We start from the raw sequence: 18,269 nt of genomic DNA on the forward strand, positions 1-18,269 counted from the left end.
CCAATCCGGAAGCGACAACACACTACCGGCCCATTAGTTGTTGCAACTTCACCTACAAGGTTATATCGAGGATTATGGTCACAAGATTGAAAGGGGGGCTCAATCAAATCATTACCCCTAACCAAAGTGCTTTTGTTGGAGGGAGAATGATTCAAGATAACATCATGATTGCCCAAGAAGCTTTCCACAACATCTTGAAGAAAGGGAGAGAGAGTAAGGAACATATTGCTCTCAAACTCGATATGAGTAAAGCTTATGAGAGGATTGAGTGGGACTTCCTAGAGAAAACACTCACAGCCTTCGGTTTTGACAAATCCTGGATCATGCTGGTTATGCAACTCGTGAAGGGGGTCACCTACAAGCTCAAGATTAATGGGTTCATGTCCCCTAAGATCACCCCACAAAGGGGTCTCCGTCAAGGAGACCCACTCTCACCTTATTTGTTTGTTTTATGTGCAGATGTGCTGTCCCATATGATCCGACAAGCTCAGGATTCTGGTCTCATTAGTGGAATCAAGCTAGCCCCAACATCACCTCACCTCATACACCTCTTCTTTGCGGATGACTCACTCCTCTTCACAAAAGCTTGCCCTACTGAAGCTTGCCAACTTGTTCATCTCCTCAACTCCTACTCCTTAGCATCTGGGCAACGCATTAACTCACAAAAGTCAGGTATGGTGTGCAACAAATCCCTTGATGTGAGCACCAAAACCCAACTAGCCAACATCCTGAACATACAAATGTGGGACTCACCGGGGGTATACCTTGGCTTACCTGCAATCTGGGGAAGGAATAAAACACAATCTCTGAACTGGCTCAAGGAGAAAATTATGGGGAAGATGGCTGGTTGGAAGGAGGTTTTGCTCAATCAAGCGAGGAAGGAGATCCTTATCAAGGCCGTCATCCAAGCCATACCCACGTATGCTATGGCTGTCCTCAAATTCCCCAAGGGCTTCTGCAAACTACTCAATTCAATGGTGGCAAATTTCTGGTGGTGCGGGCAACACAACCAAAGAGGTGTTCACTGGAAGAGATGGGACTTCTCACCATGAGGAAGCTGGATGGAGGCATCGGTTTTAGGGACTTTCAGCACCAAAACTTGGCACACCTTGCTAACCAAGCCTGGTGAATTCAGTGTAATCCGGGGGCTTTGTGGGTTAGAATCTTAAAAGCAATCTACTTCCCCCATGATAGCTTCCTAAATGCTCCTAAGCCACGCAACTCATCATGGATGTGGAATAGTTTGCTGGAGGGAAGAGACTTTCTCAATGTACATGGTAGATGGGCCATTGCTAATGGCCATAGCGTCAATGTATGGAATGATAATTGGCTATGGAATGGGGAGTCCTTAAAACAATGGAGCACTGGCCAGAATCTGACGGTGAAGGATATCATTGACACTTCCAGTAATGCTTGGGATGAGCCAAAGATAAGGAGCTTGGTACCAAACTCTCAGGCAAAAATGATCCTACAAACCCCAAGAGGTATCATTGAAACAATGGATCGCTTTGTGTGGCCTCACCACCCCTCAGGAAATTACAGTGTTAGATCAGGGTACCTCACCTCAAAACATGCCTCTGCTGGATTCAACTTAAATGCGGGCCCTTCTCAGGGCATCCCAAGCGCCCTCTGGACCACAATTTGGAGCAGCCAAGTGCCACAAAAAATTAAGCATTTCCTGTGGAAAGCATGCCACAACGCCCTGGCGGTGAAGCACAACCTCTACAAACGCAGAATCTCTACAACTAGTCTCTGCCCACTTTGTCTTAATGAGGAAGAGACTGTTGAGCATACTCTCCTCCTCTGCCCCTGGACACGTGCAGTGTGGTTTGGCTCTCCCCTTCAATTATCTATCAACCATACCATTACCAGCTTTGATCGGTGGCTAACCCACACAATCAGTAAGATCCAGACTTCAGGGAGTCAAGGAAACGAGACTTCCCTTCTCTTCTGTATGCTTTGGAACATTTGGAAAGACAGGAACAGGGCAACCTTCAATATAGAGACACCTAACCCAACACAGGTTATTAAGCAAGCACAATCAGCACTACAAGACTGTATAGCAGAGGAGACAAGGATCAATGGAGAGGCCCCAAGACACGGAGAGGGACAGGCACGCAGGAGTCGTAATCAAACCTCTTGGAAAGCTCCTGGTGGGGGTGTTATCAAAGTCAACACAGATGCTGCATGGAACCCGGGAATTGACAAGTGCTCCATAGCCTCTTTAGCTCGCAACCATTCTGGACTCATCATGACTGGAGCGGCGTCTGCCCTCTGCTGCCCCTCCCCGTTAATGGCGGAAGCATCAGCTCTCAGAGAAGCACTCATCATTGCCTCTAACCTGGGGTGGGAACGAGTAGAATTTGAATCGGACTGCTTACAATTAATGGAGGCTTGCAGAGGGAGGCGAACAATTGGTGAAATTCAGATGTTCATAGATGATATTTCTAAACTTAAACTGAATTTCCAGCTTTGTAACCTCACCTGGGTTCCAAGGCGAGCCAACAAAGCTGCTCACACTATAGCACAGCTACATTCCAACCACCAGCTGCCCGGAAATTGGTGCACCTCTCCTCCGCCTGATTTAGCTGCGATCCTTAGAGATGATCGAAGACATGTTGCAAGGGAGCCAGACTGAGTGAGCATCCCTGTTGCTGGCCTTTAGGAAATCTGCCTTGGTTTTTAGAGTATTTTGTCTTGCTTTTAGAGATTTTCCTAGAATTTAGCGGAGCATTTAGTTGTAGTGGGACAGGCTTGTATCATGGACCCTGCACTCCCACCACCCTTAATCTTTCTTGTATTCTCCGTCAAATTCCACTTGGCCTCTTTAATTAATGAAATCAATTTCATTCGACCAAAAAAAAAAAAAGAAGTAGTTGTAGTAAAGTGAGATGTTGTGACGGTTTCTACTTAATAAGAAATTGAAGGACATATTTAGTAAAGTTGTTGTGCAATTAAGTTTGTACCCTTCTAACACAAGGTGATAAACTCTAAACTATAGTTTATGCTATTAAGAAAACAATTATGTGTCCCTAAATGATAGTTCAAGTGGTAAGAGCTCAGAGACATATGAGTTGGAAGGGGAATGTCCAGTGCTCAATTTCTAACTGGTGCAATTTAAATTCCGATGTACAAAAAATAAATAATTATGTTTCAAAAGCATTAAATAAGAGCCGCAAGTGCCAGCTCTAGAAGACCCTAATTGGTGTTGAATAAGATGCATAGAGGTGAAGTCACTATTTCAACAATCCAAGTAATTATAGACAAGGCTGGCTGAGGTTTAAGGTTTTACATATTTGAGGATAAAGGACCTGGATATGGAGAGTGGACGTGACATGAGACGTTTGTTGTCCATCTAGAAGTAGAAAAATGGAAACCAACGGTGAAGCGTGAGCATGATGGAGACCGGAGTGGAGAGGCGCCATGTATGACCAAACTCAAGACCATGGACCAATTTCCACAAAATAGACCCATTTCACATTTCACTTCCACACAAAACTAAAATCATAAGTTATATTATATTTATATATTTAATTACTAAAATTATCACTGACACATTTTTTTCTTATTTTACTTTTACGACATTTTTATTGTTTTTTTTAATGAATTTTTATGTTAAATAATGACTTTAAAATATTGGTTTCTCCTGGTCCGGCGCGCCTGTGTTTTTTTCAGGGCTTTGCCCCATATAAGCAAAAAAAAAATTGTTCAAAATTGAATTAATATTTATCTAATTTTGATTCAACATAAAAAAATCATGATACTATCTGTTATAATATATGGTGATAATATGTAAACTGTACGAGGTTGAGAATAAGAGGTTAAATATAAGAAACTAGTATATAGTATAAGGGTTCACCAACACAACATATTAATTCAATATGAGAATGTTGTGTGTTTGATTTCGACGGTTGATATAAGAGTTGTGTTGATAATCAATCTGTAAGCATCTCTAAGCGGTTTATGGTATAGAAAACAATCAAATATGTATTGTTGACCAGAGCCGAACTCACCAAAATCATTTAGAGCAACTCCAATGCTTAGGCTCTTATTTGGGCTTTTATACACTATTCAGCACTATTCTACACTATTCATGTGCCACGTCAGACTTAAGAGCCTGCTAAGAGCCTGAAGCAGATTTTGCTCCAATGCATGGGCTCTTAAATTACTATTACAAGGGTCCCACTGTGTCCCACCATACAACATTAAATAATGATATTTATTTTCACCTAATTTAGATTTAAAATTTAATAGTATATCAATACTTCAACTAGAAATTAATTTAATTATTACTTATACTAATTTAATTTAAAATTAATTTTCCTAAAATTTTAAAAAAAGTACATTGTATTGAATTATAGAAATAAAAGAGAGCCAAACTTGAGAGAGAGCCTCATTAAAACCTTACTAGGAAAAGCCCAATTGGGATACAAGCCTAGTGAAGGAAAAAGAGTACAACAATCCCTAAGAGAGACCTTAATACATTACATTAACAAAATAAATACGAAAGGAAATACATGAGAATGAAAAATAAACAACAATACATTTGAAACGAAATACACATCAAGGCGTGAAGATTAAGTTTCATTATTATCGATTTCAGGAAGGTCCCAGATATGCTCCACCAAGTCTGCTTGAAGTTGGCGATGGATTGACTTTTCAATTTGATGTGCTCTCCTTTCCAACATATTTCTAAAAGCGGGAATAGGACCGCTTAATACTTCAGCATCCGATATGTCATTATTGACCTGCTCATAAACAAAATTACCTTTGTACGTGTTGCGCTCATCTTCAACAATCATGTTATGCAATATGATGCAAGCATAGATGATTGACTTCATGTCATTCGGATGCCACCAGCGTGATGGACCACGGACAATCGCAAACCGAGATTGGAGCACTCCGAATGCACGTTCCACGTCCTTTCTTGCTGCTTCTTGTCTTTTGGCAAACTTTTGCTTTTTTTCTCCTTGTGGCATTGGGATGGTCTTCACAAATGTACCCCACTCGGGATAGATACCGTCTGCTAGATAGTATCCCATGTGATACATTGTTTCATTCACTCTAAATTTCACCATGGGAGCAGCTCCACGCAAAACCTCATTAAACACCGGAGATTGGTTTAGCACAGTAATGTCATTATTTGAGCCTGCAATGCCAAAAAATGCATGCCAAATCCACAAGTCTTGTGATGCCACTGCTTCAAGCATGATTGTGGGTCTTCCATGATCACCTCGGGTGTATTGACCTTTCCACGCAACTGGACAATTCTTCCATTCCCAATGCATACAATCAATGGAACCTAACATACCTGGAAATCCACGAGACTCCCCCCATTGAAGTAGGCGTGTCATGTCTTCCTCGTTTGGACGCCTCAAGTATTGCCCACCAAATACTTCACACACACCTTCTACAAAATTCTTTAAGCACTCAATTGCAGTACTTTCACCAATTCTAACGTATTCATCAACACTGTCAGCAGGTGATCCATACGCTAACATACGAATAGCGGCGGTGCACTTTTGTAATGGTGATAGACCTTGTCTTCCAACTGCATCAACGGACATTAAAAAGTACGGGTTATAAGACCCAAGGGCCTCTACAATTCTGAGGAACACATGCTTTCGCATTCGAAACCTTCGTCGGAAAAGCTCTTCCGTGTATACAGGATTTTCAGAGAAGTAGTCCTTCATCAACCGCTCGTTCCCAGCTTCACGATCTCTCTTTATTACTCTTCTTGTTTTCTTGGGCCTAACGGTGTTGGCATGTTGTTGTTGTTGTTGATAGAACTCCATCTCCTGCTGCATCATATCTTCAACGAACGTGTCATTCATAAAATCCTCCACACATTCGTTGTAAAATGTGTTCCAGTCGGGTAAATTGTTTGGATCCATTATATGGCACAAATGACAAAATATTGGTGTAATTTGATAGGAGGAATACAAGATGAGAGAACGAAAGAACTGTTGAATGTTGAAATGAATGAAATATGGCATGAATAAATAAGAGTAACAACGGTTATATTCCCAACGGCTATATTCCCCAACGACTATATTCCCAACGGCTATATTCCCAACGGCTATATTACCCAACCGCTATATTCCCAACGGCTATATTTCCCAACGGCTATATTTCCCAACGGCTATATCCCCAACGGCTATATTCCCCAACGGCTATATTCCCCAACGGCTATATTCCCCAACATTGACATAGTACTTATTACGAAATTTGAATGATAAAATTACGACATTGACAATATACTAATTAAGAAATTAGAATAACGAAATTACAACATTGATTCAGTACACATGAAGAAGCTAGAATAATAAAGTTACAACATTGATGCAATACACATTAAGAAATTGGAAGAATAAAATTACATGACTAATACACATTAAGAAACACAAGAAGATTTAAGACATTCCTAGTTCACTTAAGGCGAAAGCACGTAGTGCGTTATGCGTACGCAACTCCTCATCGTTCATTCCAGATGTGTTCTTGTTAAGGATATCCATATATGCCCGAAAGTTCTCCGCCTTCTTAAATTTGAGTTCTTCCTGTCTCAATTGCAGTTCACTTTGTTTCAGTTGTTGGTCAGCTTGTTGCAAATCTAGTTCTCTGTTCCTTATCTCCCTAAAATTTGCCATCATTTCCATTTTAGCCTTCCCCATGGCTAACACATCAGGGTGAGGAACAAAAGATAGAGTACTTGACGCAGTATCTGTTGTTTTGGCCTTTCTCTTCTCTGCCTTCTTGCCCTTCGGGCGAGTTGTTGGTGGTGTTGCCTCATATTCGTCGCAATCAATTGATGCACTTGGGTCAGTCGATGTTCCGTCGGCGCCAGCTCCTGACTTCTTTTGTCCCCTTGAATTGGTTTTCATTGATTGTCCCTTCCACTTTGGTTCATCTTTCACCATCCGCCATACATTCTCATGTGTGAAATCTTTTTTATGGTCTACCTGAAATAGGGCATGCGCCTCAGCCATGATATCCTTCTCTGAGTGTCCACTTTTCCATGGAGTGGTAACTTTGTTGTAGCAACCGGTAAAGAATTGAATATCTTTACTCAATTTTCCAAAACGACATTTCAGCATCTTCCCTGTCCTCGGAGGAGTGTCAAAGTCACGGTACTCATCAAATTGGTCGCGGATCCTATCCCAAAACTTTGCTGCCGTTTGATCAGTTCCCACCGTCGGATCCTTAGAAATGTTGAGCCATGATTGAACAAGAAGTAAATCGTCTTTAACCCTCCATCTGGTGCGTTTCTTTCCAGAAGATTGATCCTCATCTTCAAGATCAATATCATCTAGACCCTCGTGTTGTGTATCATCAGGCGTAGCCTCACATTGTGTATCAGAGACTTTTGAACCAGTGCTACCAGTAGGAGGGGCTTGGCTTTGAAATTGGTATTGTGGTGGATACATGGGGTATTGTGGATTTGTGAAATTTTCATCAGGGTGAAGTGGTTGGTTTTGAGATGTATATGGAAACATTTGGTACTGAGAATTATGAACATTGCCACCGGTGTGAGGCGATTGGTTTTGAGGTGGATATGAAGACATTTGGTATTGAGAATTTTGAAAATTGCCACCGGGGTGATGCGGTTGGTTTTGAGGTGGATATGGAGACATTTGGTGTTGATAATTTTGAAAATTGCCACCGGGGTGATGCGATTGGTTTTGAGGTGGATATGGAGACATTTGGTGTTGAGAAATTTGAAAATTGCCTCGGGTGTGACGCGCTTGGTTGTGAGGAGGAAATGACGGCGTAGGTCGAAACACCTGTGAAGGTTGGTTTCCTTGTTGTAACACCGGCGGAGGTTGAGAACTTTCATTGGTGGGAAGTGTCTGATCGTCCAACAAATCATAGTATTGTTGATAATGTTGGTGATCCATTTTGAATTGATGTGTAAAATGATGAAGTGCACACTATATATAATGTATAAAAGCTGAAAATGGGAGAGAAACGGTCTGATAACCGGCCAAACCAGTCAAATAGAATAAAACGGCTAAAAAACCGGCTCCAGCCGGTCAAAACCGGTCTGAAACCGGTCCACAACGGGAGGGTGACCTGCTGGGCAGGTCACCCTATATATAAACCCATCAAGAGCCCATTTGTGAACCCTAGCCGCCTCTCCCCCTCCCCCCCCCCTCGAAACCCTCTTCTCCTCCCCTCTTCTCTTCTTCTTCTTCTCCTCCCCTCTTCTCTTCTCTTCTTCTTCTTCTCCCCTCTGAAACCCAACCCACCTCTGCAACCCCACCACCACCACTGAAACCCAACCCACCGAAAGCCTCTTCTTCTTCTTCTCCTCCCCTCTTCTCTTCTTCTCCCCTGCCTCCTCGAAACCCCCTTCCCTTCTTCTCCCCTCTTCTCTTCTTCTTCTTCTCCCCTCTGAAACCCAACCCACCTCTGCAACCCCACCACCACCACTGAAACCCAACCCACCGAAAGCCTCTTCTTCTTCTTCTCCTCCCCTCTTCTCTTCTTCTCCCCTGCCTCCTCGAAACCCCCTTCCCTTCTTCTCCCCTCTTCTCTTCTTCTTCTTCTCCCCTCTGAAACCCAACCCACCTCTGCAACCCCACCACCACCACTGAAACCCAACCCACCGAAAGCCTCTTCTTCTTCTTCTCCTCCCCTCTTCTCTTCTTCTCCCCTGCCTCCTCGAAACCCCCTTCCCTTCTTCTCCCCTCTTATCTTCTTCTTCTTCTCCCCTCTGAAACCCAACCCACCTCTGCAACCCCACCACCACCACTGAAACCCAACCCACCGAAACCCAACCTCACCACTGAAACCCAAAACCCACCTCACCACCACTGAAACCCAAAACCCACCTCACCCCCACCGAAACCCAACCCACATCACCGCCTCAAACACCCACCACCACAGCCAAAATCCACCTCACCGCCCCCAAATCGACTTACCACCACCCAAATCGGAGCCACCAGATCAGATCAGGGGAAAGGAAGCCCCTTTTCGCACATTCAAGTCTCCCTTTCAACAAGATCGGACATGCAAGGCTCAGAATTTTTTTTTTTTCCTATGTAAATATCAGTTGCAGTGTAAAAGTTTGATTTTGGTTGTAAAGTTTGGATTTTTTTTTAAAAAAATTGATTTTGGTTTTGTTCTTGTGTTAGTTTATTTCAAATCTGTTCTTCTTCTTCTTCTTCCCTTCACCGTTTCTTCCCTCTGAAAGTAGTTGATGAGGAGCATGTGAGAGAAGATAATAATTTTTTAATGTAAGAGCCCATAAAGCAAGAGCTCTTGCAGAAGAGCCTCTGCACTGTAGCTAAGAGCTTGAAGGCTCTCTCCAATGCAGGAAAAAAATAAGAGCCGGCTCTTAGCAACTCCAGCTGGGCTAAGAGCCCAGCGTTGGAGTTGCTCTTAGATTGATTGTTAATATAAATATAAATATATTTAATTTAATAAAATAGATTATAGTAGTGCAAATTAAGCAGAGATTGGGGGTCCTAATAAAAGTCTCTATATCTGACCAGTACCAGCTCAGAAAGTTCTCCGACCCCGAGTTTCTCTCCATTCCTCTTTCTCTCTGTTTCTTCTTTCTTTCTTTCGGCTATGTTCATCTCTTTCTCCAATTGAAACCTCAACACTCTTCCTCCAACCGTTTCTTCTGGTCACTTCCTATTTCCATTTCCTCTTAGGGTTCACTTCACAACAACATCACCACCTTCTTCTTCTTCATTCTCCCAAAACTCTCAGATCTGCTCCCTGTTTTCTCCATTTCGCATTCAATTTGCTACGGAAAATCGCAGTTAACAAACACATGATCTAGTGTTTTTCTTTCTCTGCAAATTCATGTTCGCATCGTGATTTTGGACTTCAATTTGACTAGCTCGTACGGTTTTTTTTACAGTTGTGATTTGTTCCGTACGTTTCGATGTAATTGAATTGCGAGGTTTATTGATTGTTGTTATGGTTGGATTCACGTTTCGAGTTTGAAGTGCAGTGCAGAGCTGCTGGTGGTGGAGATGGCGAGTCGGAAGGAGGACGAGAAAAACGAGCGCGTCATTCGAGGTCTGCTCAAGCTTGAATCGAATCGGAGGTGCATTAACTGCAACAGCCTGGTAAGACGCTCCGCCGCGCGAGTTTATGCTACTGAAATTTGATTCAATTTCATAATTATAAGCTTGGAAACTGTATATGTATTATGCTAAGTGCTTAAATTGAGTTGCTACTAGTACTAGCCTTAGTAGGAAGTAACAAGAATGGTAGCACAAGTTAGCAATTCATGGCAAAACAGCTAGGAAGGAAGAGCATTGAGAATTGTTATATTTGAATTGAATGTGCTAGGGTGTGTGGTAGTGACACTGACAGGCATAAGCAGTGTGATGTGACTTTGCCTGTTCATGGAATTTGAAGCTGTCCTGTCACAATCTTTCCATTTAGGGTTAAATGTTTGGAAATTAGAGTGTGGGTTAATATATGTAGTTTTTGTGTAAAAAAGAATTGTGAGGCTTTACTTGATTGAAAACATAATATCTCTGACGTGGTTAAATTGGATTGCTACTAGCCTGAGTAGGAAGTAACACTGGTGGTAGCACAAGTTAGTAATTCATGGCTAAGCATCTCGGACGGAAGAGCATTGCGATTGATGATATGCAAATTGTTGCCAATTGTTATATTCGAATTGAATGTGCTAGGGTGTGTCGCAGTGACAGGCATAAACAGTATGATGTGACTTTGCCTGTTTGTGGCATTTGAAACCGTCGCTATCGTTCCATTTAGGTTAAATGTTTGAAAATTAGAGTGTGGATTAACATATGTAGTTTTGGTTTTACTTGAGGCTTGACTTGATCGAAAACATAATATCTGTGCATGGGATTTTCATATTGGATTTTAGGAATGCGCTTATGCGCTCTTTTATATCATGAATCCGGATAGCTGCTAGAAAAACAAAAGGCTATTTATAATCTTTAAATTTCATGTGTTTGTGTTGGGCTGCTTGAGCTTACCGGCTGTCATTTGAAACCAGCTGATGAACACTTGAATTGTGGTTATTAAAGCAGTTTCATTTAAAGATCATTGGCTTATACTGTCTCACCTTATACCCTATCCTTATTTTGCGTTGCTTTATGAGAAGTGTTCCTATTGGTGATACTATTAAGGTCATTGATTAATTTTAAGAAGCTTTGGATAAAAGAGTGCTAACGTCATTTTTGAGCTCTTACTGGACAAGATATTTGCATTAGCTCCATAAATGGGTTTTTATCAGCTATAGATGCTTGTTTACCATTATAAACTCTTAATGAGGATTTATTTTGTGTTTGGGTAGTTTTGTTTAAAATTAGCAGATGAGCTTATTATTGCTCATTTTGATGATAAATTATGTGTTTGGATGATATGACTGAAAATAGCTTACAGATCCAAATCTGCTATTTCAACTTGTACATAATGTCAAATTTGTTGTTAGCTTTGAGATGAATAATCATTAAATTTTAAGGGTTTGCATGTCAAAAAACTAATTTTTTACTAATTTTAAGACCTTTTAAGGAAGGTTTAGATAAATACCCTTTAAGGAGGGTTTAGAATTTCTAATGCACATTGGGAGATGCGTATAGATAATTTAATATTGATTATTAAGTTCTGTAAGGATGTGTTTAGACTGTGGCACCCTTTGATTTAGGACTGATATAATTGGATAGCTAGGATTTAATAATTGATTGATTTCAAAGATAAGGCCCTTGGGGTGTTTGACGGTGTAAACTTCCTAAGTTATACTGATTCTGTACTACCCATGGCCTGAGGCAGATAGATTTCATTTGATCCTTGACACGCTGATCAATGATTACATGTGTATTTACTGTCATGGATTGGCTGTATCCCTTAGACCGCAAGGATGATAACTCTGCCCAGCTCCTATTGATCATTCTCTAGATTCTGTGCAAAAACAGGATCTTAATGAAGAGATAAATGTGAATCTTTGTTTGCATTCTCCTGTGTTGCATATTTATCATCATTTTATTGACTTTGATTGAAGTGTTTTTAATTTCTAGCCAGCTTTTAGAGCATTCTGATTGCATTCTTCAGAACCTAGACAGGAATTACATTAATTATTTTTCTTTTATATATTTGAAGGGACCACAATATGTGTGCACGAATTTCTGGACGTTTGTTTGCACTAACTGCAGTGGAATACAGTAAGACCTTACAATTTTCTTGCCTATATGCCTACACTGTGATTTGAGTTGAATACATGGCTTTATGGTTCATGGTGTTGCTTTATTGATCTGTCTTTCCGATTTAAGTTATTTTTCCATTTGCTATTTTTTACATGCCTTGCTGCTGAACTTTAACTCAAGGGTTCGCTAGAAACATCTCTGTACTCCAAATTGTGTACTTTCTGCGTATTTTTTGCAGTTCTGTTTGTAATGAATTGGAGTTGATAAAATTGTACATCTACAAAAATCTGATTTTCCTTTAGCAATGGTTAAATTTCAAATGAATCTAATAATGTGCATGCTCTCATGTGCCTTGTATTATGAACTGTATTTTGTCTAAAATATATTGTACTTTACTGGAGTCTGGAGATAGGACAATAACATTTCCTTTGCACAGAACATTTTTATTTGAAAGTCAATTGCTTTTTGTGTTAACTTACAGCCGGGAATTTACTCATCGAGTGAAATCAATTTCAATGGCTAAATTTACTTCGCAAGAAGTTATTGCACTTCAAGAAGGAGGAAATCAGGTACATATGTCTAATGTGCTTTTAAACTTGTGCTGGATATCTTTTTCAGTATGCCTGATTTCATATTTCTCAAGTTGATTTCTGCTTTATATACTAATTGCAGCGTGCGAAAGAAATTTATTTCAAAGAATGGGATGCACAGCATCAATCTTCCCCCGATAGCAAGTTAGTACTTCCTTATATGTTTCAATGTATAATTTTAGGGTGCATTATTAACTTATTCTGATTGGAATATTTGGTGTCAGTAACGTTAATAGGCTTCGGGACTTTATTAAGCATGTTTATGTGGATAGAAGATACACTGGAGATAAGACTTCTGACAAACCACCAAAAGTAAAGGCGGTAAGATGTCTGTTCTCCCCTTTTGGATTCACTGTTTAAGTCTATATATTTGACAGTTTCATACTAGTTCAATTTCAACTTGTAAACTACTGTTTTTGCTGTAGATTTGCTTGAATCTATCTGCTAAATATAACTATATAGTCTCTTCTCTTATCATGCGTGTTATACAGGGCGACAAAGATGATTCCTATAAAAACAGAAGAGCTGAGGCATACCAGGGAGGATCTAGAAGCCCTCCATATGAAGACACATATGAACGTCGTTATAGTGACAGATCTAGTCCAGGTGGAAGGAGTCCGGGATATGATCAAGAAAGCAGGCAATATGGTGATTATAAAAGAAGTCCTGGTCGTCCTCCAATTATCAATGATTGGCGTCGTGAAGATCGTAGAACATCGGATGGAGACTATAAGGTGGAAAGTCAATCTCCTGAACGAGTCAAAGATCTGAATTCTTCAAGCCCACCTGTGGTCCGACCTGTTCGAGATATCTTGGGAGACAATGTAGTACCTCTTCGAATAAGTGAACCCCCCAAACCAAACAGTGGAAGGGCTGCTGACGGCTCATCACTAACACAGGTGAACTTATTATTGATGACGTTCCATATGGTTTGCTAAAGATATATAATATTAATGATGTTCCATATGGTTTGTTAAAGATATAATATTAACGATTTTCCGTATGGTTTGTTAAATAAGCCATTTGTATCTTCCCCTCATAGCTTAAGGTTTAGGGAAAATTGGTTCATGGCATAGTACTAGAGCCTCGATATGACCAAATACTTTGGAGCTCGACTCTTGCCGCCATCATTTTTCAAATACAAGGTTAAATTTCAGCACAGGATATGTGGGTTTGTCTGTTATCGGTTATCCACACTTTAAGGTCAAACTGTTGTTGCTGAGGAGGTGTATTATGGATATAAAATATAAACCATCCATGTGTCCTTACTTGGTAGTGGCTTTTGGAATAACTGGTTAATGGTGTGGCTTTTGCAATCACTTGGGTCCTGAATCTTGGTGCTATATGACCTGCCTTTGCTGTGGAGTTATTTCATTATCAATGTTATGATGCTAAAATAAATTTACTGTGAATTGTTCGTCAAAACTGATGTTTTCACTGTTGCTTCTTTAGAGATTCTTTTGTTTGACTTATGTTTTAATTTGCTGGTTAATTTCTTATTATCTTCATTTTGTTTTAAGTTTTTCTGTATGCATCTGATGAGTTTCTAATTAATTTTCTATAAGATGTGGCTCGCTAGTAAATCTAGTCACTTTTACTATTTACATTGTTAGCATGAATTGTTTTGAGTCTTTTGACTGGCATCTCCCTTCACCCCCATTAGTTTAGCATGGTTGGTGACTTGAATTTGAACACAAATTATATAACAATAACTGGCTGTTTTGTATTTTCAGAGAACTGCATCTTCTGGAAGCTTGGCATCCAGCATCCAAAACACAGTGGAGGTTAAGCTTGAGACTGCTAAGAGCCTTATCGATTTTGATGCAGATCCTGAACCTATTGCCCCAGCAATTCCTCAAGCTCAACAAATTACTTTGCCTCAACCTGTAATGCAGCCGGCAAATTCCAGTGGTGACAATTGGGCCTCTTTTGATATTGCTTCTGAGGCAAAGGCAACTCCAAGCCCCTCAAATTTAAATCCGCTCGAATCTGTGCTGTCTCAATTGTCTGTGCCAGCATCTTCACCTGCTCATTCTTCTGGAGTACAAGGTGATGCACATGTTGTAACAGCTATTTCTGAAGGCAGTGTTATTACACTACTAATAACTGATGTTGACTCATCTGTTTTATCTGCAGGACCTATTCCAGCATTAGCTCTTTCTTCTGCTTCTGGGGCCGCAAGTGTTAGCGGTTTCTCAGTTTTCCAACCTAGTGGTGCTTCAGTTCCATCTTCTGGATTGGCAACAGCATCGCCTCTTAATAATGTAGGACAGTGGGCCAATTTGCAGCATAAGCAACCATTGTTCCCTGCAGCTGCTAGTCAGCCTACTACCCAACAATTTGCGCGCCCAGTAGGTGGTGCTGTGAACAATCAGGTTTGGTTAATGGAGTAATTATCTCAAATGTTTTGTCTGCCTATTGCCAATTTATTATATAACCTTTCATTGAAATATCTTGCAGCCGTGGAGTGTACCTTCTGTACCCACAGTACAAGGGCATCCAAGTACACAAATGCCAGATGCATACCATCATGCGTCAAATCCTGGCAATGAGGCTATAAACAATATTGTTTCCCAACCTTCTACCGTAGAAATAAAGCCAAGTGGAAGAATAGAACTTCCTGAGGTACTCTTTACTCCTCATTTTAATTCACAATCTCTATTCTCTATATTGTGTGCACACTTGGATGTGTATAGTGTTTGTCTTACAGTTAGCTGTGATTAATGCAGGATCTGTTCACTTTCAAATATCCATCCTATCCTGCTCCAGTTCGTGGTTGGCAAATGGGTCATCCCCATGGCATGGGTATCTCAATGCAATATAGTAATGTTGTGGTACTGTTATAGTCCAGAATGATTTGCTTACCAGATTATCTAGTGTGTTTTTGGATTAGTTTTTTTTTGCATTGAAAACAGCTTATAATTAAAATCTTTTTTTAATTAAAATAAAAGGCTAATTTCCCCCAAAAAAAAGTCAACGAAGACAAGGTTTTAATATGCAGCTAGTACAATTGTGCGAGCATCTCTCATATGAATGTATGTCCACTGTTACAGCCTGTGCCAAGTTTTCCGCAACCATCAAAGTCAACGAATCCATTTGATGTCAGCAGCAAACCAACCCCAGATCAAGCCCCAACTGTATGTGACCTTCATTGATTTAAAATTTTAAGTTGTACTATTGATCAATAATAGCTTTGTACTTCCTACTCTTGTCAATGTTTGGTGAATAATGCATGCCATGAGTACTGTATTAAACCATGTGTTTAATATTTCTGATTGAAAATTTTGGTCTTCCACGGTGCATATTTGTGGAAGACAAACAATATGGAGTCATAAACTCATCGAGGTTTTTTTTCATAGTCAGTTACTTAATTGTACATTACTGCCTTAAGTTTGCATCTTGCAGTTATACAGAACAATAATGAGTATCTGGGAAGAAACTATCTTTTGCTTACTTTATGATCTCCTCACATTGAAAGTGCTGGAACATTGAAGTGTGACATACCAACTTTTTGATATATTGATTCATTAGTTAACTCAAATTTTGCATATCACGTGTGTCGGTGTCTGTTTCTGTTAGGGAAAAAGATAATCATAGTTTATGATTTCCTAATTTTCTTCCTTGGATGCAGTTCCCGTCCATGTCATCCTTGCAAGGTGCGCTGCCAAATGTACCATCTTCAGGTGCAAATCACCCTTCAAGCCTGGGCAATGCACCATATGCCTGGACTCAACCCCCATCAGCCCAAGGTGCCCTGTCAAGTACACCACCTTCAGGCACAATGCACCCTTTGGGCCTGGGCAACCAATCACATGCCTGGACTCCACCCATGCCATCCTTGCAAGGTGCCCTGCCTCGTGGACCACCTTCAGGCACATTGCACCCTTCAAGCCTGGGCAACGCATCACATGCCTGGACTCCTCCCCCTTCATCATCATATGTACCAGTCCTGCCTGCACAAGCACAAGCTCATGCATCAGCATTTGGACCAAGTATGTTTATCATCTTAGCATTCTTGTATTAATTGCTATATGCCTAAGGTCATTTGCTTATTATCTGTATCCTGAACCATTTGAATATCTCAGGCGCATACATGGGACAACAATTGCCAACTAACATGCCCATGCCAAGGTAAAGAACTCAATCATTATGATATTTATTTCTTCCATAAGCTAAATTAGATTAGATTCTATGCCTGCTGCATAGCATGAACTTGAATGATATTGAGTCGTTCATTCATATTAAATAGTGAATCCTTCATTCATATAAAAATACATTTTTGCATCTCATTCTAGTTTCACTGGTGCTGTTCCTTGTGTTAGGTGAGATTTAGTTATCCTAGCTTTTGAAGCAATGTCTGCAAGGGGCAATTTATTGCAGCTATATGGATAAATTTGATGATTATTGTGTTTGCTGTTCAGCATTGCTTAACTTACTGCTCTGATTTGAACTGAATGTGCAGGCAAGATGTTGGGAGTTACGGCATTGAGGGAGACTTTTTCGGCTTGGCAAATCCAAATCAGCAGCCGGCTGGTAGGTTTCCAATCACTTCCCCCCCTAACACCTTCCCTGCTGGAGGGAACCCATTCGGATAATGTGAAGCTTTGCGGCTGGACATTTAAAGTCAAGCATCAACTTGTTGCTTCCTGTACAAATATGTGTAAGTTTCTGTTTCTATTGTTTGTCGGGCAAAGTTATACGCTTGCGCATGAGAAGAGATTTGTGGTAACCCCTGGGTCGAAGTCAAATATTTGCAATTGGCCGTGTAAATTGTTTATTTATATAGGAAAGAGGAAGACGAAATCTGGTTTCGTGGAAGAGGGGCATTAGCGTACTGAGATGAAGAGCAAATGAATGAAGGGGGGGACCAGAGAACCCTTCGAAATTTCTTCTTCTTCTGGGTGCACCCATGCTGCTCATATTGTGCCCCTTAGCCGTGCTCTTTTTTTTTCGTTTTACTATAATGTATGATCTTGTGATCTTAAAATTTTGGCATTGTATTTTTTCTTTGTGGAAAGTACATGAAATCAACTTACGGCTGCTATATGGGCTGGCCAAAGCAGTTCTATGCCACTCTGTTTACTGAAAATACATGTGATAGTGGTTGATTTTTTTTGGCTTAATCCAGTTTTTGGTCCCTAACCTTTGTCATAAATATGGTTTTAGTCCCTCGCCGGAGTAAAGGTGGGGATTGGTCCCCAGTTTTTGGCAAAATGATTGGTTTTGGTCCTTCCGGCCGGTTGGGTCAACGCCGGAGCTCCGCCAGCTGATGTGGCCCTTGCCACGTCAATTAATGAGCTTATGTGGCTTTTTAAAAAAAAACCAAATTAATTTAAAAAATGAAATTATTAAAATTCTAAAAAATAAAAACCAAAAACTAATAAAATTTCTCTCCGTGTTTCTCTTCTCTTTCTCTCTGTTTTTCCTTTTCTTTTCTCAGATTTCAACACCATAAAAGCCAAATTTGATTGAGAAGCTGGGAAGCCACTTTTATTTCCTCTTAATCGTGTTTCATATTCTTGGAATGCAGAAAAGTAGCATG

General features: G+C 40.4%; 3 protein-coding genes across 4 annotated transcripts; 1 reads left to right on the top strand and 2 right to left on the bottom strand.

Moving 5' to 3' along the window:
• Positions 1–4,050: 4,050 nt before the first annotated feature.
• LOC130738934 (uncharacterized) lies at positions 4,051–5,958 on the bottom strand. Its single transcript, XM_057591121.1, has one exon. The coding sequence runs from the start codon at positions 5,892–5,894 to the stop codon at positions 4,578–4,580; it is 1,317 nt and encodes a 438-aa protein (XP_057447104.1). The 5' UTR covers positions 5,895–5,958; the 3' UTR covers positions 4,051–4,577.
• A 455-nt stretch (positions 5,959–6,413) lies between these two features.
• On the bottom strand, positions 6,414–7,562 carry LOC130736878 (glutathione S-transferase T3-like). Its single transcript, XM_057588653.1, has one exon. The coding sequence runs from the start codon at positions 7,560–7,562 to the stop codon at positions 6,414–6,416; it is 1,149 nt and encodes a 382-aa protein (XP_057444636.1).
• A 1,925-nt stretch (positions 7,563–9,487) lies between these two features.
• On the top strand, positions 9,488–17,850 carry LOC130738935 (probable ADP-ribosylation factor GTPase-activating protein AGD14). 2 transcript variants are annotated; one of them, XM_057591123.1, is made up of 15 exons: positions 9,488–9,853; positions 9,960–10,082; positions 12,094–12,155; positions 12,619–12,706; positions 12,810–12,871; positions 12,952–13,048; positions 13,219–13,626; positions 14,461–14,776; positions 14,864–15,102; positions 15,188–15,352; positions 15,457–15,561; positions 15,781–15,864; positions 16,359–16,719; positions 16,813–16,858; positions 17,190–17,850. In XM_057591123.1, the coding sequence occupies exons 2-15, from the start codon at positions 9,987–9,989 to the stop codon at positions 17,320–17,322; spliced, it is 2,262 nt and encodes a 753-aa protein (XP_057447106.1). In that variant the 5' UTR covers positions 9,488–9,853; positions 9,960–9,986; the 3' UTR covers positions 17,323–17,850. The 2 variants fall into 2 exon arrangements, with proteins under 2 accessions (XP_057447106.1, XP_057447105.1); XM_057591122.1 differs by having other exon boundaries at positions 9,489–9,853; positions 9,965–10,082.
• Positions 17,851–18,269: the final 419 nt, after the last annotated feature.

Source organism: Lotus japonicus, chromosome 2 (genome assembly GCF_012489685.1).
Source record: "Lotus japonicus ecotype B-129 chromosome 2, LjGifu_v1.2".
Classification (NCBI taxonomy): Eukaryota; Viridiplantae; Streptophyta; class Magnoliopsida; order Fabales; family Fabaceae; genus Lotus; species Lotus japonicus.